The sequence below is a fragment of the Cebus imitator genome, unplaced genomic scaffold (assembly GCF_001604975.1).
Source record: "Cebus imitator isolate Cc_AM_T3 unplaced genomic scaffold, Cebus_imitator-1.0 Scaffold606, whole genome shotgun sequence".
NCBI lineage: Eukaryota > Metazoa > Chordata > Mammalia > Primates > Cebidae > Cebus > Cebus imitator.
This window is the reverse complement of record NW_016107921.1, coordinates 751,354-779,119: the sequence shown is the minus strand read 5'-3', so window position 1 is coordinate 779,119 and position 27,766 is coordinate 751,354. Positions and strand designations below refer to the sequence as shown.

Genomic DNA, 27,766 nt, shown 5'->3' with positions numbered 1-27,766 from the left:
AGCAGAACTCATAAACTGCTTTTTGTTCCCAGGTGCTCTGTCCCAGGGATTTAGGGCTTTATTTATGAGGTTCCATTGTGCTGCTGCCTTTTTTTTTCCTTCAGACCTGCCCTGCCCAGCAGGGAGGCAGCCTAGTCACTGTCTGCCTGTAGAGGCTTTGCTGAGCTGCTGTGGGCTCCACCCAGGTGCCGAGTGAACTTCCCTGCAGTCCTGTTTATATGGGTGTAGTTAGAACTGCTTTGGCGATGGTGGCCCGCCTCTGTTGAGGCGGAGTCTCTCTGCTGTGGCGGGTTGCCTTGGCAACGGCGGGCTGCCTCAGCAATGGCAGGTTGCCTTGGCAACGGCGGGCTGCCTCAGCAATGGCGGGTTGCCTTGGCCACAGCGGACTGCCTCAGCATTGGCCGACTACCTCCGTCATGGCGGGCTGCCTCGGTAATGGCGGAGGCCCCTCCCCCACAGAGCTGGACCGTCCCGGGTTCCGCTGCGCTTGCTGTGAAACTCTCAATCCAGAGTTTCTGATTGCTGTTCTTTTGTGGGGGTGGGAGCAGCTGAGCCTGATCACTTGGCTCCCTGCCTCAGAGCCTTTTTTAAGTTGGTGTTCCAGTCACCTGTTGAAGAGGCACCGGGGTCTGTTTGTTTTCCCCTGCAGCCACTCACTGCACTGGCACTGAGGTTTGTGGCGTTTTTCTTTTTTTTTTTGCCCTGGAATCTACTGTCCCGGTTCCCTGCTCAGTCCCCTTTTTAAACAGACGAATGGGCAACTTCCCGTGGCTCCAATCGCCAGCCAAAAGGGCACCCAGACCGGTGTATTTTGTATGGAGAACCGCTGCTCTGGGGCGCCAACAAAGCAGCCGCGCGGGGCAAAGCAGCGGTACCGGCTGGCACAGCCGCACTGGCCGAAACAGCCTCGCTGGTGACCTGTGGCGCTCCTCCGCCTGGGAATTTCCTAGTCTGTGGGCAATAAAAATGCGGCGTCCACTCACCCTCTGTGCTTTCACTGGGAGCTGCAATCCTGAGCTGTTCCTAAACGGCCATCTTGGATCAACCAAATCTTTAACATTCTTAAAGAAAAATGCTACCAACCTAGATTGCCTGGGGTCAGAGAGACTTTACAAAGGGGAAAGGGAGAACTTTTTGGGATCATGGAAATGCTTCATATTTTAATTGAAGGAGAAGGATATGTGTATACATACGTGAAAACTCACTATATACTTAAAATGAGTAAGCTCAATTGAAATGGAAGAAACCATGAACAACAGGCAATTCAGAGAAGAAATGAAAATAGTCTTTAAGGGTATAAAAAGATGTTCAAGCTCATTCATGATATCACTACTTTGTGGTTTAAACTAATATCCCTTCTTAGTGTTTGCAGAACTCTCACACAATAGGCTATTGCTTGTCATCTTGATCCTGTCCTCCATATTTTGCTTTCTCTATTCTGGGGGGAATTTCTCTGGCTGCCAGCTCTAAATCTACAAAGGCAATAATTTTTTCTTGTTCTATCCAGAGGAATCAGAAGTTGAAGGAAAATCTTTAATTTCACTCTACTCACCAAAACAAGCCCAGAACTTATGGACATAAGAGAGCACAGGTAAGTGTGGCTAGAGGTGCATTCTTTAATTACCAAGAAAATTTAAAGACATATGAGAATCAAAGATGACCAAGAGGCAGAATACAAGAAATGAGCAGATGACAGTAACTAACTTGGCACATCTTCCAGTGGTAGCACTACTCCTGTCACTGGCAACTATCATCAACAAACCTGAGATTTTCTGTACAAGTGTAACTTACTCCCTTATGCCCACCTACAAAGTTACACATAATAGTCAATATTCCAAAACTGAAAGGTTAGGATAAAGTCATTTTAAGGTCTAAAGGCTATTTTTTAATTAAAAAAAAATCAGAATCTCATCACATTATGTATGTAAAAACAATCCATATATTAAAAAAATTAGGCACCAAGAAAGTAGAGATATGTATACTTTTGACCTATTGCAGTCGGTACTGAAACTGAAGTTATTTACATATCTTGAAATTTAAGGTATCTACTAAGCCTAGAAACTCACACTAAATAGAAAATAAACCTCTGTGTAAGATTACATAATATAAACTTGACTCCTGCTGCTTGAGGGGAAAAAAGACCTGAGAATCCTTTTACATTGATTCATAGTGCCTTTTTTACAAACCACATTTATCAGTTACAGTGAAAAGTAAAACACATTAGAGCAAAGCCTTAAGAAAATAATGATATTTACAAAGCAGGTTTCATAAAATACTTTAAAAAGATTTTATAAGAAACTCAGAAATAGCAGAACTTAAGCAGATGTTCCATGTGCTTAATAAAGTTATTTCAGTGAGGTTCCCTCAAGCTGCCAATGTCAAGTTTATATGCATGCATTCTTTCTATATCCTTTTATTTTTAAAGGTTTAGTTGGCTATAGATTTTCACTGTAAACTTGGAATCTGAACACATGCTTCAGAATAAAGTTCTTCATAATTCAAAATGCAGTTTTACATTTAGAAAACAAGGTATGTAGAAAAAAAAGTCACTTCAGTGTCCAGAAATTATTTGAGGGAAAAAAAAATCCAGAATTTTAAGTGATAAAGTCAAATAAATCCTGTCAGAATATTTGGAAGTTGATTCTAAAATCTTAATATAAATCTGTATGGAATTATAATTAGTTAACACAACTGACTAACGTGATTGTGTAAACTAAAATGAAATCTGAACTTCAGGGGAATATACAATTATATTAGCCAGTCTCTCACATGTTTAGCTTCTATTAAGTACTCAACTCTATATTAGGCACTACGTATTAATAAAAGAAAGAATTCCTGTTCTCAAGGATTTACAATCTTAACTGGGTGACTTAGATACCTCAGGGCAGGGCAGAATAATATAAGACTGAACACGCGTGAGTTTAAATGTGTCATATCAACACTATGTGCATCATTTCTCATGACTGTGTCTTCTTCATTTCCAGTGCCACTGCCTTGATCTAGGCAATAGAGTGTCAAGATAGGTTCTCCAATATGATAAAAGGACAGGATAGAGGCTATAACAAATCAGAAGACTATTATAACACTGTAGATACAAGGTAATTTAAATCTAGATTAGGGACGTGACAGTGGATAGTCTAGATAAGGGTAATGAAACATTTAAAAAGAAAAAACAAATAGTGCACAAGGAGAAAAGAAAATGATTTACCAAACACAAACTGTGTGATGGGCACTAGAGTATGTCTTTTATATGTATCATTTTATTCTTCACCTACAGAAACTACTGTACAGTGTAGATATTATCCCTATCTTGGAAATAAAGACACTGGGATTCACAACAGTCAACTAATTTTTGTCTAAGACCACAGAACTAGTGAATGGAAGACCTGGAATTCACACCCCAAACTGAGCCAGAGCTGCTTCTCTTGCCAATCTGTAGTGAGAAAGCAGGTAAGTCCTTGCTTGAGGACAGAGGGTTGCGAGAGGCAGAGGGAGAAATTACAAAGAAGTGTGAGAAAACATTTGGGGGTGACAAATATGTTCATTTTCTTAATTTCGATAATAATTTTGCATGTACTTGTATCAAAAGTCATCAATTCATACACTTTAAATAGGTACAGTTTATTATATGTCAATTACAACTCAATAAAGCTAGAAAAAAAAATCTACATCACATTTATGGCTAAAACTATTTTTTAAAAATGCATTACTTTCTTGGATAAAACAATTATCCATATTTGTTTAAGATAAAATCAGACATAAATTTGTTTTAGTTAAAAGAATCGTGATACCCCTGGACACAGGGATGGTAGCATCACACACTGGGGTCTATTGGCGGGGGTCTAGGGGAGGAACAGTGTGGGATGGGGAGGTTGGCAAGGGATAACATGGGGAGAAATGCCAGATATAGGTGACGGGGGGATGGAGGCAGCAAACCACCTTGCCATGTATATACCTATGCAACAATCCTGCATGATCTGCACATGTATCCCAGAACCTAAAATAAAATAAAAAAAAAAAAAAAAAAAAGAATCATGATACTATTTCACACTCACTAGGATGATTGTTAAAAAACAAAAATGGAAAATAATGAGTATTGCTAAGGATCTGGAGAAACTGGAATCCCTGAATATTGTTGGTGGGAATTAAAATGCTGTGGAAAACTGTTTGGTGTTTCCTCAAAGAGTTAAATTCAGAATCACCGTATGACTCAGCAATTATATTCCTAAGTGAAAAATATGGATAAAAGTATTCAAACAAAAACTCATACATGAATGTTCACAGTGGCACTATTCATAATAGCCAAATGGTTGAAACAAGCCAAACGCCCATCAACTCATGAATGGATCAGTAAAAGGTAGTATTATCCATCAGTGGAGTATTATTCAGCCATAAAAGGAATGAAGTACTGATATGTGCTACAACATGGATGAATCTTTAAAGTATGCTAACTGAAAGGAGCCGACACAAAAGGTTACATATTATGTGAGACCATTTATAAGAAATATCAAGAAATGGTAAACCTATAGAGACAGTAAACTAGTGGTTGCCAGGGGCCAGTGGGAGAATAAAATGGGGAGTGACTGCTAAAGGGGATGAGAAGTTTCCTTTTGAGGTCATGAAATGTCTGGGACTAGATAGATCCAGGTGATGGCTGTACAACTTGTGAAGGTATTAAATGCCACTAATTTTAATATATATTTAAAAATGGTTAATTTTATGTGAATTGTACCTGAATTTAAAAATTTAATCACAAATTGTTTTTGACGGTGGTGGAGGCTGTCACATACACGGTCAAAATGAACCATAATAAAACAGCTCCTAATCCTTAAGTTCTCTCTCCCTAACCTCTGTTATCATTAAGTGAATGGTTCACTTCTTTCCAATACCTACTTCAAGTTTATTTTATAATAAACAAAACACTTTTTTGTGTTTAACTACAAAATTGATCAGGTAATTTCTTTAAAATGTCAATAAAAAATACAAACATTTATAAAATTAAAGCAAAAGGACGCAAACTTTTTGCAGAAAAACTTGTTGCAATACAGCTGATTTAAAACAAGACAAATTAATCGAACATATCTTAATAAAAGTAAATCTCAAAAATCAGAACTCTGTCATTTCAAATAATGAGTTGAAATCATATGGCTGTAACCTACAAATTGTAAATAATATAAATAGGATGGATATAAATATGTGTATCAATTCTCACAAGTATCAGCACTATAGGCAGAGTGGAATAGGGCAAGCTTGTCCAACCCATGCAGCCTAAGAGCAGCATGTAGCCCAGGATGGCTTTCAATGTGGCCCAACACAGATTTATAAACTTTTGTAAAATATTATGAGATTTTATCTACTTACTTTTTAGCTCATCAGTTATTGTCAGTGTTAGTGTATTTTATGTGTGGCCCAAGACAACTATTTTTCCAATGTGGCCCAGGAAAGCCAAAAGATTGGACACCCCTGATATAGAGACTAGGAACACAGGCTCCAAAACAAGATACCTGGGATACTATCCCAATTCTGCCAACTTACTAGCAATGTAAGTTTGGGGAAATTACTTAACTTCCTTGGAATATAATTTTATATAAAATTTGGAAACAAAAATACCTGTTCCACAGGTTAGCAGTTAAGAATAAATAAGGTAATTCATATACAGCACCTCAAATAAAGGTTTATAGACTAGTACTTTGCTATAAGCATCAGTATTAAGTTTGGTTTCCTAAAGGGAATCATTCATTTTTCCCCTTACCATTCTCAGTAAACAAAAATGCTAGAATTTTTTTTTTAAGTATGCACCTCATGATCCTAAAGGATCAAAGAATCAAATTTTCTAAGGGACTCTTTATATGTTATTTCCTACAGTGATCTAATTCTATAAAAGGGCATGTAACTACTGTTTATAGTATTCTTAAAAAAGCACCAAACCTCCAATTTTGTAATCTGCTTTTCTACTGCTTAATAGAAAAAGAAGTTTCATCTTCCTTATTTTTGCAAATTACAGGTAAACAACTAAACTGCTTCCACTCTGAAATTAGACTTCCATTTGAAACTACAAAAAGATGACTCTGGAGATGGAAAATAGGAGATGTGCAGATTTATCTGGGCTCCTCTGAACTGATTTTGGCACCAACTCACAGAAGCCACTGTGTGATTAGCTCAGCTGCTTTTTTTGCATGCCTCCAGGGGTTAATAGCTGAAGCCACATCTGTGAAGGAAATACAATGACAACACTGTCCATGGGAAGAGACATTATGAACAAAGAATGAAACTTCTACAGTTGAGGTCTCAATTGTCTGAAATATTGTCTGTTCCTTTCCCAGTTCCCGCCCTCTGGCATGCTTCTTACCAGCTGCAATTACAAAGTATTTCTGAAATTTTTCTTCAAGTTTGGACTCTGGTTGCTTAAATTCTAGATTCTCAAGTCCAAAAGGAACTTCTGACAAGTCATTATAAAGATATGGATGATATTTGCAGCTCTGAGTATATATCAACACTAAAGTATGCCATAGAAAAATTTTACAACTGCCTATGTAAATACTAACTTATACAGGCTGGATCATATTTAGAGAAGACTGTTTAGCTGTGGTAGTATGCTTATTTGTTTATTTATTTATTTATTGACTCAGTCTTACCATGTTTCCCCGACTGGTCTTAAACTCCTGGGTTCAGGAGATCCTCCTAGCTTGCCTCCCAAAGTGCTGGGATTATGGGCATGAGTCACTGCACCCAGACTACTCCATTCTAACAGAGAAGATCTAGTGAAAAGGAACCAGAGTGGAAAACAATCTACAGACTGTCAGACAGGAACAACTAGAATAAGAAGGAACAACTAGAATAAGAAGGCTTGAGAACAGAAGGCTTCAGGAGGGTATGGGTGCATTGGACCAAAAGACCTGTAAGATCCTTTATAAAGCAAAAATGTTCAAATTTGAAGTTATCACATAATTGCCAGTTTAAAGATGACTATACTGGTTAATTCGCACTAGATACAATAGCTGAGAGTTTCTCAACTAAAGTCAATTTTGCCCTCTTAGGGGATATTTGGCAATATCTGAAGACATTTTGGGTTGTCACAACTGGGGAGATATTACTAGCATCTAGTAGGAAGAGGCAAGGGATGCTGCAGAGGACAGTTCTCTCATAAAGAATTATCCATCTTTAAGTTCAATAGTATCAAAGCTGAGAAACCCTGTAGCCAACTCTGGCAGCAGAGTATCAGAATTCCTTGGAATCACCTACAGCTTTTAAAAAGCACATTCTAAATTGTTTTATCCGTTTTTATTTACAGAATTTATTTTAAAATGTCAAACAACATAAGAACAGATAAGATATTCATGGGTTATAAAGCAAGCAAGGAAGCATGCCCAGCAGATTGCCAAGTTGCTTCAGAATGAGACATACCCTTTGACTTCACATGCAACAGAAAGGCAAAGTTTTATCTCAAACAAAGCACTATTTTGCTGTAACACCTTTAAAAACTGGAAAGGAAAACTCAATCAAACCAAAAACTAGATGCTTAGGAATAAATGGTAGAATTCTTACAAAACCACCACACTTCAATTCAATCTAAATCAATTCAACAAATTTATGCTGAAAGTATAACATTTAGTTTTCTCAGACACCGAATGAACAATACAAAATCCCTCAAGGGACTTAGAACATTAAAGTTTTCTATATCTGTGGTTCTAAATCTGTTATCAACTTCCAGGACTCTGCTTCTTTCCCTCTGCCTATTAACAATGTGATGCTAAAAGCAATTTCCTACCACTATGCTTCTTACAGCTGATTCAACCACTCATCTCATAGCTAAGCATGAAAGAAAGAAGCATACCCCTAACAAAGAACTATTCTTTAGATAGGAATATTTATTTCATAATTAGTAAATATTATTTTCAGGTCTTATGAACTAAAGGAATAGATGCAAAGAAAACATGCAAATTCATGAAGTGTTCCATATTTTTCACCCAGATACAAGAAAGTCAGAGAACTCCTCAGAGATACTACGTAAGATGGTATCACTAAGGCATATAGTTACCAAGCTCTATCCTGAATATATATGCATGCAACATCGGAGCACCCAGATTCATGAAACTACTACTACTAAACCTAAAAAAACGGAGAGCAATACAATAGTGGGAGGTGTCAACACTCCACTGGCATTCTTGTGTCCTTTAAAAGCACATTAAAAAATAATTCATCATGATCAAGTAGGGTTTGTTCCAGGAATGCAAAGATGGTTGAAAATATATAAATCTATAAACTGAATTCACCACATAAAGAAAACTAAGAATAAAAACCATATGATCATCTCAATAGATACAGAAAAAGCATGTAATGAAATCCAACATTCCTTCATGATAAAAATCTTCAACAAACTAGGCACTGAAGGAACATACGTCAAGATAAGAAGAGCCATCTGCAACAAACCTATAACCAACATCATACCAAATGTGGAAAAGCTGAAAGCATTTCCCCTGAGAACCAGAATAAGACAATGATGTCCAATCTCACCACTCCCATTCAACATAGTACTGGAAGTCCTAGCCAGACCAATCAGGCAAGAGAAAGAAATAAAGGGTATCTAAATTGGAAAAGAAGAAGTCAAATTATCTTTGCTCACTAATGACGTGATAGTGTACCTAGGAAACCCTAAAGACTCCTCCAAAAGACTCCTAGACTTGATAACTTCGATAAAGTTTAAGGGTACAAAACATATACTTAAAAATTAATAGTATTTTTACATACCAATAATGTTCAAGCTAAGAACCAAAAAAAAACTCAATCTCATTTGCAATACTCTCTCTCTCTCTCTCTCTCTCTCTACCCAGGAATACATTTAATCAAATGGGTACAAGATCTCTGCAAGAAGAACTACAAAACACTGATGAAAGAAATCATAGATGACACAATCAAATGGAAAAACATAGTTAAAATGACTATATTGCTCAAAGCAATCTAGAGTGTCAATGTAATTCCAATCAAATTACCAATGTCATTTTTCCACAGCATTAGGAAAAAACAATCCTAATGTTTATATGGAACCAAACAAAAGCCAGAATAGTCAAAGCAATCCTAAACAAAAAACAAATCCGGAGGCATCATATTACTCAGCAACAAATTATACCACATAGCTAAAGTACTGGTACAAAAATAAACACGGTACTGGTACAAAAATAAACACGTAGATCAATGGAACAAAACAGAGAACATAGAAATAAAGTCACATATCTATAAGCAACTGATCTTCAACAAAGTCAGTAAGAAAAAAATAATGGGGAAAGAACACTCTTCAATAAATGGTACTGGGAAAACTGGCTAGCCATAGGCTGAAGAATGAAACTGGACCCCTATCTCTCACCATGTACAAAAATTAACTCAAGATGGATTAAAGACCTAAATGTTAAGATCTGAAACTATAAAAAATCCCTGAAGAAAATCTAGAAAAAACTCTCCGGACATCACCTAGGCAAAGAATTTATGATGAAGACCCCCAAAAGAAAATGCAATGAAAAAAAAAAATAGGCAAATGGGACTTAAACTGAAAAGCTTCTGCATAGCAAAAGAAATAATCAATAAAGTGAAGAGAGAGCCTACAGAATGGCAGAAAATATCTGCAAATTATGCTTCCAACAAAGGACTAAGAGAACTCAAACAACTCAACAAGAAAAAAAGAGAGCCTTAAAAAGTGGGCAAAGGTCATGACCGACACTTCTCAAAAAAGAAATACAAGTGGCCAAGAAACACATGAAAAATACTCTACATCATTAATCGTCAGAGAAATACAAATTTAAACCACACTGAGAGTTTTTATGTGCTGGTTTCTGAGCTCTACACAATTAAAGATGAGATGCTCCTCTAGGAATGAGAAAAAAATGGGGAAGAGTTGAATGACTGCAGAGAACAAGAAATAATAACAATAAAGGTAATAGAAAATAGAACAAAGAACCGACCAAAGAAATACAGAAGAATGATAGGTAGCAACAATCTCTGAGATTGTGAATTTTGTTTTTACTTGGTAGGACATAGCAACCTGAAAGCAGGCACAAAAAAAAAAGAAAAAGTACCAGTTGACTTTCATGAGTATTGAGGTTTCTGTCTAAATAATAGGCAAAGAAGGTGAAGACAGGACTTGGCAAATTTTTCCATAAAGGGTCAGATGGTAAATATAAAATAATAAAATAATAATAAAAGGCTTTGTAGACCATATGATCTCTGCTATAACTCCTCAACTCTGCCGTCATAGTGTAAAAGCAGTCATAGACAGTATGTACATGAATGGGCATAACTGTGTTATTTATAAAAACAGGTGTTAGGCTGGCTTTGACTTGTCACAGGGCTGTAATTTAGGAAGCCCTGGTTTAAGACAAGAAAGTGAAGATAAAAGGAGGGACTGATATTAGAGAAATCAACAGGTTTGAACTTCGAAGAGTTGAAGAACTAGAGGCTAAAATGAAATTTTATGGCATGAATAAACCAAAACTCATGTTAGAATTAATATAGTCTATAAAACAAACCTTTGAGCCTATTTCACAAACATCAATGGGATCATTATCTCCACAGCAGTTTGTGCTCTTATCTTTTTGATGGGGATCTTCCCAAGTCTAAAATTTAAAAAAAAGCAGAAATATAAGTTACAACTATAATGTATTTTAATCTTTCTACATAATCAAAGTTTCATAGATAACCATAATCCAAAGAAAACATTATCAGAAGTTACATAGGCTCAAGGCCAATAGGCCAGTATGTCCCTAAGGATCATAATAATTAAAATAGATTTATAGTATTTCCTCCCGCTGTCTCTCAATTGTCTGCATAACTGCAACTGCACATGGGTGGTATATCCAGACATATTCATCTTCCAAGTTCAGTAAGGAAATAAATTCACATTTACTTTTAGAGTTTCAGTGGATGTTCTCACTATCTACGTCCTTGTTTCTGTGTTTCCACTGACTGTCTCAACTGTGGCTTCCATCATTCATTGCTTCCTTTGACATGGTAACAGCAGAGGGGTCTAAATTACTAAAGGAAACCCAGTTTTCCCTTTATAAATCTAAGGACAAAACACTACTAAAGAAAATAAAAACCAATTTTGTCTCATTCATTCCATTAAAAAATCCTCTACCTGTCAAATCTCAAGGACCTTAATAAAAACATGAAAAGATGTCACTTCTTTAGTTTACTGGCAAGACTATACCCTGTTGGTTACAAAATACATATATGGGAATTTTTATAAATGAAGACCATAATAGAAAATTTCAAGTAAGAGTAAAGATCCGTTAGGCACTATCCCTCCCCAAAGCCTCAGAATTGCCTGATTCTAAATGGAACTGTACAAGTTCTCCAAAATTATTTGCTTTAAATTCAAATTAAAAGGGATATAGAGACTGTCATCCCAAGATTCAGATTAACATTATCTAAGATTTCAGATTATCCAAGCTTATTTCCTTTAATTTTATATAGATAATTAAAAATAAACTTATTTACACCTAAGCACTAAAGAAACTCCAATATTTTCCTTCTAGTACTAATTATAGTTTATTCAGAAATAACCTGGCCTAACTTTATCTTAAAAAAAAAAATGAATAAATAAAGTCCAACAACATTGCACTTCACCAAATACTAATACTACTAAGAAAATGTAAGAATAACCACAATTGTTAATCTTACACACTGGTCATAGGTGACAAACACTTTCTAGCTGATATATACACACACAATATATACATATATACATACATACCACATGAATAATGTACCATAATGAATTCCATTTTATAGATAAGTAAATTGAAACACAGTTTAAACTTGCACAAACTCACGGTTTCTAAATTGTAAAGACTGTATTAGAACTCATGCAATTAATCATTATTTTTTATGTGCAAATTATAACAATTGAATGGCATTTACTTTCAAATATAACACGATCTACTTCGTGGTTCTCTTCTTTTAAATACCTTCTCTTACTCTGAGAATTTCCTACATAACTTTCCTAAAGAGGTTCTGTTCTTTCCCAGTCTTCCCGTTACTGATTCTTTTTTTCTATTAACAGGCATTCATTCATACAATAAAATATTTGCTGAGTACCTATTTTGGGACAGTAACAGAGAGGTATAGGAAACTGTCAATACCCTGGAGTGTCACATTAATAAAATTTGTGACAAATGCTATAAAGGTAATCTTAATGTGCTGTGGAAACCAAGATGGGACCCCCATATAAACAGAATCAAGCAACCTAATGAGAATCAGAAAATATTTGAGAGGTTCCTCCTTGCTAATGCAGAAATTCCATCTCATATTTTCCCTTATTCCTACTCTCATTCCCAAGAGAACAAATGTAACAAGCTAGAAGTCCCACTGCCCTAAAGGTAAACATTGAGATTCGACCACAAACTATCTTGACTAAACCATCCAGACCTCTTTCTTCACTATTAAGAATGGCTTAGCTGGGCACGGTGGGTCACACCTGTAATCCCAGCACTTTGGGAGGCTGAGGCTGGCAGATCATGAAATCAGGAGTTCGAGAATAGCCTGACCAACATGGAGAAACCCCATCTCTACAAAAAAAAAAAAAAAATGACTTAAATAAGAGGATCTTTATATATATCCTGGCCCTAAAATGTTAAGATTTTTAGTGCTCATTCACAATCTGCATGAATGTTACCATTGAACAGGAAGCCCACACACTTATGACCTACTTGTGACCATTTTGATAAACATTAATTTTTTTTTAAAGTCCTTCCTCACTTAGAGACAAAAACTGTCTTGATATTCTTTATATTCAACTTGATTGTGGTGGATATTTCTGTTGGTTGGTTGGTTCCTCAGAACTCCAATTTCAACATTATTTAGCAATATAGTTACATGTATGGAGGAATTAAGTACCCAAGTGAAAAATTCTTAACTCTACAATATTGTGAAATTTAGAGCCAATTCTTCATGATTTTCCTTACCAGCAAAAATACCAAATTGTTTCTCTTTATTTCCAACTTTATATCTACAGGTCTCAGTTTTTACTACAAAAAGAGATAGACACTAAATCACCTCTAATTTAACTTGAAAATACAGTATAATTTCAACAGAAAAGGAAATCTTGAAAAATTTAAGCTTTGGGTTTGCCGTCATGTGGAGTCTTAGTACATGTGTAAAACTATTAATAGACAAACAACTAGAAAAGCACAGAAACTGGAGAAGAAATATCAAGAAGCATTAGTTCAAAATATTAATAATAGTTTCACAAAAATGACATAAGATTAGCTTCTGGACTTTAGAAATAATTTTGACAACTAAATAAGAAAAGGGAAACCCAACTAAAATGGGCTGAAGACATGAACAGGTAAATAAAAGAAGGGGAAACATGAATAACGTATAAATTTATGAAAAGATAACTAGTCTGATCAGAGAAATACTAGTTAAAATCACAATAAGATACTATTTCAAAAACTTAAAAATCTCTTAATCTCAAGTATTAGTAAGGATATAGGGTACCTGGAACCCTATATATTGCTGTCAGGAGTATGAATTGTCACAATTCCTTCTATAAACAATCTGAAAATACTGAGTAAAGTAAAATGGGTATATAACTCATAGACTAATAGGTATATACCTGTATACACTATCTATACAGAAAAACTTTAGCATAGAAAGACATAAAAGATACAAAAAACCTATCAACAGAAAAATAGTGTTATAGAAAAGATGATTATAAAGCTATGAAAATGAATAAATCAGAATACACATATCACTGTTATACCCTAAAACAAATCCATCTCATTTTCATGAAGGTTGTTCGATTATTAACTTACAATCTATAAATATTGGCCAATACATTTGTAATCACCATGGTCCTTAGATCTCCTAAAAAATAGCTGAATCATACAAAGTCATATGCATAGGTGGTCCTTAAGAGTATCTTCCTGATTAACCAGGATTCCTATCACCAAGTCAAAGGAAGAGAGACCTTTGACGTTCCCACTACCTTCTCCTTTTTTTTTTTTTAAGGTAGGGTTTCACTCTGCCATCCAGGCTGAAGAGCAGTAGTGTGACCACAGCTCAGTGCAACCTCAAACTCCTGGCCTTAAGTGATCCTCCCATCTTGGCCTCCCAAATAACTGGAATTACAGGGATGAGCCATTACCTATGCTTTCTGAGCTTCAATTTGGAGCAAAAGCCTCTACCAGTGTTTTTATACTAGCAACTAACATCAGTAGCAAGAGTGTCATCATTAAGTTAACATCATTAAGAACTCACTATGGAGCCAAATACCTCTGATCAACTCATTCAATACTTACAATAACCTTGTGGGGTAGGTAGTATGATCATCCAGATAAACAAACAGGCCTAGAGAGATTTAGTCACTTGTCTCAGGTTATACAGCTAGTAAGTAGTGCTATATATTTGACTGGGGAGGCCAATGAACCAAATGTATAATTAAGTACAAAATAAACATATCAATATTACATTAAGACTGAAGAAATTTTGAATTTAAACTGAATCTACTCTTTTACTATTTTCCAGACAGGTGTTCTAAATATTTACACATTGAAATAACCCATTATATGTGGGCAACATGCATAAACTGGTAGGAAGACGAAGATGACTTTTGCCCGGCCAGGCAAGCCTAAACTTTGAGCAAGGCATTATTAAGAGTGTGGGAGAAGCTATTAAGGCTAACAGTCTAGGCAGCTGAAGGTCTGAATAATGATGGCATACTGATGAATCACAAGCTAAGTGGATAGACTACCACTTAAACAGTATTCTGCTGCTTAAATGTTCTTCCAAGCACACAGTTGGCTTGGTAACTGCTCTGTACAAGTTTCCTGCTGTTAACAAGACAAATTATAGAACAGCAAAAGTATCCACACATACCTATGAAACAAATGTGACATACATACACAACACATTCATTAATTTATTGATTTCATAAATATTTATTGATCACCTACTCCATGTCAGGCACTAAGCTGGGTAGTTAGAATGTATCAGTGAACAAAAGAGACAGAATCCCTGACCTCATGAAGTCTGCATTCTAGCTGGGAGAAATTAACAATAAACATAATAAACAAATTATACAGCAGGTTATAATTTGGTAGGTGTTATGGAAAAGGGAAATAAAGTATGAGGGGGGAATGGGAGTTGGGTTAAAAGTTTTAAAGGATGGTTGGCAGATACCACGAAGAAGAGCAATTTAAGGAACTTATGAGCAATTTAAGAAAGCAAGCTGTGTGCATACCTGGGAAGGAGTGTTCCAGGGAGAGGACACAGTGAAGGTGAGGGCTTGAGACAGGAGTGTGCTTCGAGCACCAAAGTGCCAGTGTGGAAGTGGAGAAGCGGAAGGCAGAAGGAGAGTTGGAGATGAGATTAAAAAGGTAAATGGGACCAGGGGATGGCTTTCATTTTAACAGGGTCACGTCTGAACATCAACAATCAAGCAAAATAATAATAATAATAATTAGGTAAAGCTACCCCTTCCCATAAGCAAGTGGCATGATTTCAGCATTCTTAAAAACATCATTGAATTTATTTTGTTTGATAAACAGCTTATAAGCGATTGATGGTGTATTCTTTCCCTGAAGACTAAACACACACACACACACACACACACACACACACACACACACACACACGCTCTCTCGCTCTCTTTCTCCAGGATCAGTCAGGTTTTAAAAAAACAGTACAGATCTCTGGATGAAAACAGCACAGAGAATGCAGGTCTATTTCTTCTCTTTCACTTCCATTCTAGCCACAATGGCTTCCTTTTTGATACTCACATATGCTAGGTCTATTTCCATCTCAGGACCTTTATATTTGCTATTTCTTGTTGGACTGCTCTTCCTCTAGATGTCCACACTCCTTGTTCCCTCACTTCCTTTAGGTCTTTACTCAAATAACACCTTCTCACTGAGATCATCTCCCTGTTTAAATTGCAACAATCCTAACACCCACAGCCCCATTCCCTGCTTAATTTTTCTTAGCACCTGACATTTTACTTGGGGTTTATTTTGCTTATTGTCTGTTTATATGACTAGAGTAAAAGCTCCAGGGAAATATTTGTCACTTTTTATCACTGTTTTACCTGCAGTACTTACAAGAACACCTTGCAAATATTCAGGCCTTTAATAAATATGTATTGAATGAATGAACAGTTTGGTGAAGGCCTGGTGTGGACACAATGAAGTCAGTTAGAAACACTGAAGAAGACTTTGTGGTGGATAGGAGTGAGAAAGGAGGAATGCTGCAAAATGAGGCTAGAGAAGTAATCAGAGGCAAGATCACACAGGGTTGAGTAGCAATGTTAAGAATTTTGTATTTTATCTTTTAAGCAACAGGAGACCATTAAAGTGTTCTTATGCAGGAAAAGCATCTGGAAATTTATGTTTTAAAAATATCAATTTGGATATTGGATGGAGTATGAAACTTAGGTAGGCAATGGTGGATGCAGGGTGAATACTGAATTAGGGGACTGCCACAGTCTAATTCTGTTTTATTAATAGAAGAACTACCCTATCTGCTAGATTAATACCACTGTAGAACATCTCGAAATCCAAACACATCCAGAAGAGCACAAAAATTTGGCAGGGTTTTAAATAGAAAACTACAGAAGCTCCTTTTGTTTTTACCTCCATTCCTCCCATTCTCTCCTTCCCATCAATAGGTTTGCTTTTTAATTTTTTCACAATAAAATAATTTTAAATTAGTAGTCCCTATTATACCACATCATAACCAGCGGTTTAGTTGTTGATTGTCCCAATCAGACTATAAATAACTTTAGGGAAAGAGCCATACAATAATAAAAGTACCAGTCTTAATTATAATAATAATAATTGATCACTATATGTTACACACTATTCAAATGCAGTAACTCATTTAATCTCAACACAAATATAAAAGGTAGATATTTTATATTCTTTATTTTACAGATGAAGAAAGTGAGGAAAAGTATCTTTCCTAAGGTCACATTACTAAAGTGACAATCTTGCTCCCAAGCCCACATTTTTTAGTCACTTACTATGATGTCTTGATCTATACCTGTATCTCATCTGTCTTTATATACTCAACACCTAATATCCAGCCTAGCACATAAATCCTTATTAAGTGTTTAAAGAAATAAACACATGCACTTTAGTTTATTCTCTAGCTGTTCTACTTACTTCTCTGTTTTTGTCTGTTTCTAATTCAATGGCTTCTTCAGCATTCCCCTCATCCACATATCTTCTCCTACAGGCTGCATCCTCTAAGCTTTATAGAACTTTTTTAACCGTTTACTGTTGGGTTAAACAGCGTTATCTATTTAGGTACCTCGAAAGTTAGAAAACCTGCTTTCATGGTTTCCAAAGGCATTCTCATTCTTAGCACATTACTTTAAAAGTGCCCATTTGAACCAAGAATGTATCCATGTGGGTGGTCTAACTGAATCGGAGACAGCCTGACTCTTTAGAAAACAATTTTTTAAAAAAAATTTCCTGTGAATGTTTATTCTACACAGGCAGTTGCTTTTTCGTGTTGGATAAAACAAGACCTCTCTTCTCAGATATTTCCCCAATACCATCTTGAAATTTCATGAAAAATATTAAAATAAATTAAAATATAAAAATTAAATATCCAGAACAGATGGTCTATGGTTTTTATAAACATAAAGGCAGATGGCTCTCTGTGTCCCCAAATCCTAGACTTTTGATTCAGCATATTCTGAGTTTTACTCACTAAATAATCTGGAAGAGTTACCTCTTCCCGGGAGTGAGGAAACATGAGAGGAAAACAAAAGAGATAACGAAAGGAAGAAAGGCAAGTGGTAAACTGTTATTCTCCAACAGGAATGCTACCTTACCAACATTTAGCTCTTGTTTTCTCTGTTTTCCACTTAAAAATTATTAACTCATAACAGTAAATAAGTTGTGCAATTCAATTCACGAGTTCCAGGAAAAAAGTTAATGATTTAAAACATTCATCTGTTAAAGTTTAAAATAAAAAATTCATGCTATCATATATGAATGTATATAGAAGCATAACTTGTCATGTTCAAAGGAAAGCCTACTTAAAAGTTTTTCCCTGACACTTAACAGCCAAGACCAGAAAAATAAAAGTATTCAAAATGTCGAATGTGAACATTCTATCTGCCTAACTCCAAGAACCTGAGTATAGACATACATGCAGTTTAAAACAAAAATTTATTGATACACTAAAACTCCACATTAATAAATTCCAAATTTACAAACCTCTCCAAATGACATGTCCTCAGAAACAATTTAAATTCACATAGTTCACAGGATTTACAAGACAGTGTTTTCAGAAGACAGAAACGTTTTACCATTATAACAAAAATGTTACCTGAGGGAGGGTACCATAATTCCATATATATCCCTTGTAAGGGAAGATATTTGCCACATAGCGTAGCTTTCCATCCTTTACATATTGTTTAATGGGATTCAGTGGCTCCTCAGTGGCAATCTAAGCAAATCACAGAAGTAAGAAAAAGAGACAGGATGAGAATTAATTAATTCTATATCCAAATTGTATTTTTAAAAATCTGCTATTTTCAGACTAAATATTCATATTCCAACTTAATGATCATATGCACTTTAAAAGAAATTAAGCCAGCTCTTATTACTAATTTATAGTACTATATAAGAAAAACTGCTTGGAAAGGAAACACCAGATTATATATTTAGTCATTCTATTATTTATGTACTCCATTATTTCTAACACAAATAATAAAATGATTGAGATGGCAAGAGGATAAAGATTAATTAACTTGCTTTTTCTTACTAATCTCAGGCTTTATTACCATCAGTCTTATGATAATAAAGCTAATTCAAAGATTCCTACCACATATCCAATAGTGAAACACTGAAAGACTTTCCTCTAAGACTTGGAAAAAGAAAAGAATACCTACTTTTGCTGCTTTTATTCAACATAGTATTGGATATCCTAGCCAGAGTAATTAGGCAAGAGAAAACAATAAAAGGTATCCAAGTAGGAAAGAAAGAGGTGAAATTGTCACAGTTTGCTGATGATATGATCTTATATATAGAACACTTTACAGACTCCATCAAAAAACATTGGAAATAATATATAATCAACCTAAGTGTCCATCAACAAATGAATGGATAAAGAAAATATGGTAGACATACATAATAAAATAGCACTTGGCCTAAAAAAAAGCAGAAAATTCTGTCATTTGTGGCAACATAGATGAAACTGATGAACATTACAGCAAGTGAAATAAGCCAGGCACAGAAGCACAAATATCTCATGTTCTCACCTGTATATGGAATTTAAAAAATCAAACTCATACAAGCAGAATTATAGTTATAGAGGGTAAGTATAGGAGGAATAGGGAAATGACAGTCAAAGGATACAAAGTCTCAGACAGGAAGAAAAAGATTTTTTGTTGTTGAGACAACAACACAACTATGAGTACAGTTAATAACGTATGGCACATTTCAAAATTGCTAAGAGTAAATTTCAAATGTTCTCACAACAAAAAATGATATTTTATGTGACAGATATATTATTTAGCTTGATTTAATTATTCCATACTGTATTCGTAAGTCATAATGTCACTTTGTACCGTATAAAAACTTATGATTATAAATTGTCAATTTACAATAAAGTTTAAAAATCATCAAAAAAAGAGATTCTCACCAACTGATTTTATCTCAGAGTTAAGTTTTCTTTCTTTCTTTCTTTTTTTTTTTTTTTCTGAGATAGAGTTTCACTCTGTCATCCAGGCTGGAGTACAGTAGCACAATCTCAGCTCAGTGCAACCTCCCCCTCCCGGGTTCAAGCAAATCTCGTGCCTCAGTCTCCTGAGTAGCTGGGATTACAGACATCCACCACCACACAAAAATCTGTGCCCAGCTAATTTTTGTATATTTAGTAGACACGGGGTTTTGCCATGTTAGCCAGGCTGGTCTCAAACTCCTGGCCTCAAGTGATCTGCCCACCTTGGCCTCCCAAAGGTCTGGGATTACAGGCATGAGCCACTGTGCCCAGACTCAGTTAGTTTTCTATCAAGTATATTCACATTGCTATTTTTAAAAACTATGCTATATAGGAAACAAACGGAAAAAAAAAAATAACAAGCCATCTTGAATGAAGAAACACTGCTTAAGTTAGGTAGATTCTCACAGATCTTGGATCCTAGACCTAAATGAGGTAGAGAGTAGCAACAATGATGAAACACTACACATGAAACAACACAAAAAGAAGAATCTAATATCTTTATGTTTTCCTATTAAAGTGTTAACCAAAAATACTTCCAGGACCTGGTGACAGTACTGATAATTCTCTTCCAAATATAAATTCTGAAAAATATACACCTATATAATAATACCTAATTTAATTACTTAAAATATTTGTTATCACACCCAAAGTTATAGAAGGATTATAAAACTAAACAAAGTAACATAAATTAAATTTCACCTAGAACTATAAGGAAGCTTACCTAACTGAAGAAAGAACAATAAAATTCTGAAAAGCAAAAGGGAAGTTATTAATAGGTTCAATTCCTAGAAAAATTTTAAAAAAGGGAAAAAAAGCTAGCCAGGAAAACAGCAGATGCTCTGTGATAGTCATAAATTAACCAGGAAATGACTTCTTCCTGGTAGAGTAAAATCTAAAGGAGAAGTGAGTCCTAAGAAATTAAAATTGCCATCAGCCCCAAATAAATGTTTCAGTTACATCTATGAACCTAATATATCTCAGAATCTACATAAATAAGCTTTGAAAGTATTTGCCATTTTCAAAGGGGAAAAAAAGGAAAATTAATACATGTATAACAAACTGAGGGGCAAATGTGAAACACTCTCTATAAAACCATAATGTATATACTTACCTTTGAGTATTTTTCTCAACTATCCCAAATTCAAAACATTATGCCAAACAACTTGCAACAAAGTTTTATATCATTATAATCATTTCGGTTTTATATTAATAAAATATATTGGGTACCTCCATTTTAGCATTTGTCCACCGAGGTATTTCTACAATCATATTAAATAGATTCTGCAGTTAAAAACAAAATAAAGAAAGAACATTAAAATTTTTACCTTTTGTTCATTATATCCTTTACACAAACGCTTTAGATGTTTTACACACAGACACACACAGACACACACACACACACACACACACACACACACACAATGTTTAGAGTCTGCATCCTACCTCTACCTACGCCTTAAATTTTTTCTAAAAATTAGAGTTGTTTAAAACACAGCCAAATTTAGGCTACCATATCACTTGAGCACTAATACACAGTGTCAGCAGTTACAAGTCTGAGAACACCTTTGATGTGTAGGGACAAAACTAGAATGGAGTCAAGAAATGTGTTTCAATTTTTATTTTCCAACTAAAATAGAAGTAGAGAACTAGTCCCTCATGTAAGGATTCAGTCTCACTTTTCCAATCTGTAAAGTAAGTGTGATAATCTCTATTCCACTCATCACACAAGGTTGTTAGGAAGATCAATGAAAATATACAGAAAATTATGAAATAAAATATATTTTAAAATGATAAAACAATAATTAAATCCAAGTTACAATCACAATGTAAAACTAAAGACATAAGGACAGGCTATTATAGAGTTCACAAAGAGCTACACTAAATATTCTAGACTTAGTTTGCATATCTAGTGAGTTCAGATTCCCTAAAGTTATAAACTGCCTATGGCTTCACTGTTTTTTGTATTTTGTTGTTGTTGTTGTTGTTGTTGTTTTGTTTTAATTTCTGAACTTTGTAGAATGCTTACACCTAAGGAGACCCTAGGTCAATGATGAGTAAAAATAATTTCCTACAGTTTGCCTTCCAAAGAGAAATTCTTAAGGTTAAAGTGATTTGCACACCATTTTGACATCAATACATCAATAACTAACAATTTATCAGGGAAACAACCGTGGCTTAAAACACTGTACTCCAAGTGTAGCCAAGGACCAGGGCCAGTCTGCAAACTGATTGTTACTGGCTCATTTAGAAACATTTGTAGCAATTTAAAGAGCAATTTTTATACCTGTGGAATCTAATAATCAAAAGTTGGAAACTGAATTACACTTTTCTAATAATTCATCTTGATTATATTTTTTAAAGTATCAGTTCATAGCCAATTAGAAATAAATCAGCCAAAAAACTAGTCCTTCATACCAAATCATTTGAGAAGCAGTAATTTAACATACTTATTTTCAATCATGCCACACATTAATACCACCTAACCAGCTTCAACCAATTAAAAAAAAAAAAAAAAGATTCCCAGAGCCCCATCTCTCATCTACCTGAATTAAATTGCTCTGGGTGGAGCAAGGGCAACTGCTTATTTTTATAGGCTTTGCAAACAATTTTAATATGCAGGCAGAGCTGGACTAAAGCATTGCTCAACAGTATCACAGAGGTTTTCTAGTGTAACATAGAATGCTCTTATTTCAAAGAATGCTATTTACACAATTAAATGTAGATATATGCTGAGCCATAAAAATGATGATTTATATTAAGTTTTTCTACATAAGACTAAAGGTAACAAATGGCAAAACTGCAAGCCCATAATGAGATAAACAACAAAGCTGAGAATGAATTCTCAATAACTGCTCCTTAGAAGTATGTCCCATACCTATCTCAGCAACCTTACACACAGTCCTGCTGTTGTATTTCATTTTCGATGCTCTTTCATGAGGTACCCCTGCACCTGATTAAATATGTCTAAAGTAGCTGTTAAAAAGAAAAACCGAAGTAAATGGCAGATGTTCACATAATTTATTCATCCCTAAAGCCTGGCTATAAGAGAACAAATGCCTACAGATGAATACTCAGAGGTGACCAAAAATACCAAACTGGTGACAATCATTTTTACACAATGACACCTACCAAAACCATTCACAGACACTTAACCTAGGCCAAATGAACAATAAAAAAGGTTTGAATTTTAAGCCTGCAAAGCACACTCTCCCTCTTCATTTGCTCCTAATCACTAACAGCTTATTTCCAACCTTTGTCCTGTAATTTTTTAAAGCCAATGTTAGCCTGGTTTTCGTAAGATTAACGTTAATTATAAACCAACAATGGTCTGCCAAAATTTATATGAAAATAAAAAAGATAAAAGAAGCACAAGTCAAATCAGAAAGTTGTGTAAGTAGCAATAACTTAACTACTTCGGTCTTTTTCTTTCTCTCCAATTTTTCCTTGTATTTTTGTTGCAGAAATCAAAATAGAAAAACTAATAACACATATGAAAAAGCTTTCAGTATATTTTATATACATGGGGAAAAGACAGGAAGAAATCATTCCTCTTTCTTCTCTAATCCTGAAAATTTCAAATAAACTCAAATCAGACAGTCTCTAACATAAAAACTGTATTCTTTTTTTGTTTGAGACAGAGCCTCGCTCTTGTCTCCTGGGCTAGAGTGCAATAACGTGATCTCTGCTCACTGCAACCTCTGCCTCCCAGGTTCAAGCAATTCTAATGCCTCAGCCTCCCGAGTAGCTGGGACGACAGGGTGTGTGCCACCACATCCGGCTAATTTTTGGATTTTTTTTTTTTAGTAGAGATAGGGCTTCACCATGTTGGCAGGATGGTCTCGATCTCTTGACCTCATGATCTGCCCACCTCGGCCTCCCAAAGTGCTGGGATTATAGGCATGAACCAAGGCGCCCAGCCCTGGGCTCAGAATATGTTATTCCCACTAATGTATTTCATTAACCCGAAATAACTGTTTGAGGTTAATACACTAAGTCCCAGGGGATCTCTATAAACCCTTGTTCACTCAATATCTAGGGCAGTGGTTCCCAAACTTCATGTTTAGGATGTAGCTAGAATACTTGTTAAATACCTAGAATAACCAGGCCCTATGAAGCAGAGAATCTGATTTAGTAAATATGAGATGGGGCACAGAATATTAATTTTTAACAAGCACTCTAAGTGGTTCCAGGGTAGATGGTTCAAGAACCATTTTGACAAACACCAGTTTAGAAAAATAGAAGATGAATAGCAGGCAAATGTTGTAGGAATTTAAAAGCCCACACAGGTATGTTTGGAAGTAGATTCAAACGCTGGAGCTGTAAGTTTCAGTTGGGTAGAGAATAAATGGAAATGAAGCTGGAAAGGTAAAAGAAGACAGGAAGGCAGCAGGAAAAGCTGCCTGGCATCAGAATCAGAAGGATGAAAGGACACTTGTAGGAGGAGATGGAATGACAGATATCAATCAAATGTTCTAGTCCTAAGTCAAGAACTATTAAAGGTTTCACAGCCACATATATTTATTTAGATACATTTAGAGTATATATTCATTTTATATTTAGACTACATTTATTTTAGCATATAGTTGGTATAAGTGTTTTTCTTCTCTACTCTGAAGAGATTATTGTTCTTGGATTCTAAAAGAGCCTCTCAAATCATCTTCTCTCTTATAATAACTTAAAGTGAAATACTTCACTTATAATGAAGTACATTTACTTTAGATCATCTCCCATGATCATTAAATTACTACTAAAATCTAGGTTCCTGTGCTAATTCTCTCAGGTTTTCAAGTTGTAAAATAAAGCGATCATGAAATAACTAGAACAGTCAAATTCGTAGAGACAGAAAGTAGAATAGTGGTTACCAGAGCCTTGGGGAAGCGGGGAAATGAGGAGTTGTTGAGTTTCAGTTTGGGATGATGAAAAAGTTCTGGAGATGGATGGTGATGAGGATTCCACAACAATGTGAAAGAACTTAATGCCACTGAACTGTACTTTTAAAAAGCTAAAATGAATGTTATGAATATTTTACCACAATTAAAAAAAAATTAAATGGCAATAGCTGCCCTAGCTGCCCCAAAGAAAAACATCAGAATGCATATGAAAGTCTTGCAGGGGTAAAAATCCTAGTATCACTTTACAAATGCAAACTATCAGCAAGGTCTTTAACAGACAATAAAAGTGATTCAGAAAAATAAAAACCTTTGGATATACCTCATTTTCATCAGTTTGTGCTTTCTTTGTAGGAACGCCATTTTCCTGTAAAAGACAAGATGGTGTTTATGATTGCAATATTTCATGAAAGAATACAGTGGCACTGCTTAGCAATAAAAATATGACATTCTATACAAGGATTTGTCCACAAATCTGAGTCAACAGAGAACCTACCAAATGCCCACTTTGTTTTTCCCTGACCATTTGCATCCCCAGAATAGAGCATCGAAGTGTTTCCTAAAATAAATGATCAGAAAAGCTAAATCTCTTTCAACTATATTTACCCAGTTTTTATAAAATAAGTCTTTAAAGAAAGACTGGTAGTTTCCAGTGACTACGCTTAAAACAGTCATTTCATTATTGAAATGAAGCCCTGGGGAGCATGACTAACAAGCCGTGAAAGTACTCAGCTGCACCTCCTGCCTGTGAATTCTACCAAGGTGTGATTACTATGCCTCCACGGAGCACTTTTTTCTCTTTTTTTCTTTTCCCATTACACCAAGCACTATTAAATTAAAACTGACTTCACGGTGGGTTGGGGAGAAAAATTATGCCATTCACAAGTGCTCAACCAGTATGTGTAGCGTTCACACACCAAAATAACTACTAATGAAGAAAACAAAACAAACAGAAAAATAATTATTCTAAATCAGCCCTGAAACATTATTTTTGTTCTTAATACACCACATCCCAAAGCACAAAGCAGGAGTTTTAATCATTACTGACTGAGATCTAGAGAAACCTGTTTACACAACCACCATGGGTATCTATTTCTCTATCTCCAGAATTCACTGGCATATCCTATTGTATTTGCCAGCCCTGTTGTCAATTTTGCCTAATCCCAAATTTCATATTCCCCAAAACCCATCCTCCTTAGACAAAATGTTACTCTCACTGACATGTTTCTAGCTTACTCCCTTTTCCACCTCCACCTCTACTACACGATTCTCAAAAAAATACAGTTTTATTATTATTGTTGTTGTGATGAGGTGTACAGATTTTGTTACAGCATATCCCTGACAACACTACCCACCAGTCACATTTTATCTTACATCTCCCTGTTGTATTTGTATATCACTTAACATTATCTCACTGACTTGTTTTATGATTATCTCCTCCAACTCCATTAAGATAGACGTAGAGTGAAAACTACATCTATCTTACTACACCCACAGTGCCTAGAACAGTGCCTGGCTCGTAATAGGCACTCAATGACTATTGACTGAATGAATAAATTAATGAATAAGTGAATGCATGCACTTTTGGCCAAAAGCAAAGAAAGGTGTTGGGAGACATGAGATTCTTAGGTTTAAAAGTTCAGTAGCCAAAACAAAACACAGGGACACATATGCACACACACTCTCACACACTCACATGGATACACACAGTAACACAGAGTTCTTTTTGCCTCTGGTTTCCTTCTATTGTCCTGGAGTTGCACACTTAAAAAGTAATGAGCAGGAGGCATTACACAAGAGAAGTGAGGAGTACACACTCTGGAGTTAGAGCACCTAAATCCAATACCACCTCCAAAACACACTAGATTTGTGATGATAGGCAAGGTTCTTAGCCTTGTTAACAAAATAAGGGTAATAGTAGTAGTGCCAGAAGAATTGAGATAAGCATGTCAAGCAGGGAACACAGTGCCTGGCTAAGCACCACAAGCACTTAATAAATCCTTCATATTATTCTACTAGCAGTTCCTTATTCTGAAGAGCTGGGAAGCAGCATGAATCCTCCTTCACATCCCATAACCTCACTATGATGCATGATATTCAGCCTCTGAGGTAACACCAGGGTCAAACGACCCTTGCATCTGAAGCAGCCTCCTCACTTCTTCACTTGCCTCTGCCCCTACATTGATCTCCTCACATCCCACAACACCCAACCCCATTAACCAGTTCCATATAATTTCAACTGGGAATGTGGTCCTGGTTATTTACTTAATAGCTGTCTCCCCTTAAAAAAATTGGTAATTCATCACTTGGATTTTAAGGAAATAACTTACAACTTAATGATGATCATGAATATCCACTACCAGATATGCCATCTTACCAACTAATCAGGAGAGAGCTTAAAATACCCCAATGATTTCGAGGCCCAAATCAATGATTTTGATTTGATAGCATCAGTTCTCCTGGGACCTTTCACACCCTGACAACTGTCAAGTGATTTTCAGTTCTCAGAGAAGAGCTATTCAGACACCATCATTTTTACCCCTGCTTTATTTATCTAGCACCTGTTTCACAGAGTGGTTAAAGACCATGAGTTTTGTGGTCAGAAATACTAATTCAAAAACTGGCTCTGGCACTTACCAGATCTTAGACAAGTCAATGAAAATGCCCTTGAGCCTCAGTGTCCTTGGAGAAGGTAAAAGCAATTCATAACAATTAAGTAAAATTATGTTCACATAGTGGCTAGCAAATAAAAAATAATCCACAAATGTTAGCTAATTATTATTGTAAATAAACCTCTTGTTAACTTCCTAAATTACTACTCTTAAATCTTTATTTCCTACCAAATTCTAAGTTTTATGGACCAGTAACATCCCTTCCTACCAATTCCTCATGGAAGAATCCTATTCTCATACAAATTTTAATTCATATATGAGGCTTACGACCCTGTTATAATAACTCCTGTTTGTCCTCCTGACTTCCAACATTTTTTCCTTTCAAGGTGCTTCCAAAAAACATCTTATGGTAATACTAAAAGTACACATTTTCATTCCCAAAACAAGTAAAAACAATACCTCTTTGGAGTTCACCTTCAGAGGAATATCATGAAAAGGGGAAATGTAGTGACCAGTTTCATTCTCTGCAAAGAAAAAAAA

The 27,766-nt window shown here is 35.5% G+C and overlaps 1 protein-coding gene across 2 annotated transcripts in view; it reads right to left on the bottom strand.

The window, feature by feature from the left end:
* Positions 1-27,766, bottom strand: part of PPA2 (inorganic pyrophosphatase 2) — a 104,233-nt gene that overhangs the window by 59,289 nt on the left and 17,178 nt on the right. Inside the window, exons 2-6 of one of the 2 annotated variants that reach the window (XM_017516830.2) lie at positions 27,686-27,750; positions 24,937-24,981; positions 20,953-21,006; positions 18,328-18,447; positions 10,518-10,604 (exon numbers count right to left, since the gene is read on the bottom strand). In XM_017516830.2, coding sequence (XP_017372319.1) covers positions 10,518-10,604; positions 18,328-18,447; positions 20,953-21,006; positions 24,937-24,981; positions 27,686-27,750 — 371 coding nt within the window. The remainder of the gene's footprint in view (positions 1-10,517; positions 10,605-18,327; positions 18,448-20,952; positions 21,007-24,936; positions 24,982-27,685; positions 27,751-27,766) is intronic. The other variant, XM_017516831.2, reaches the window with a different exon arrangement.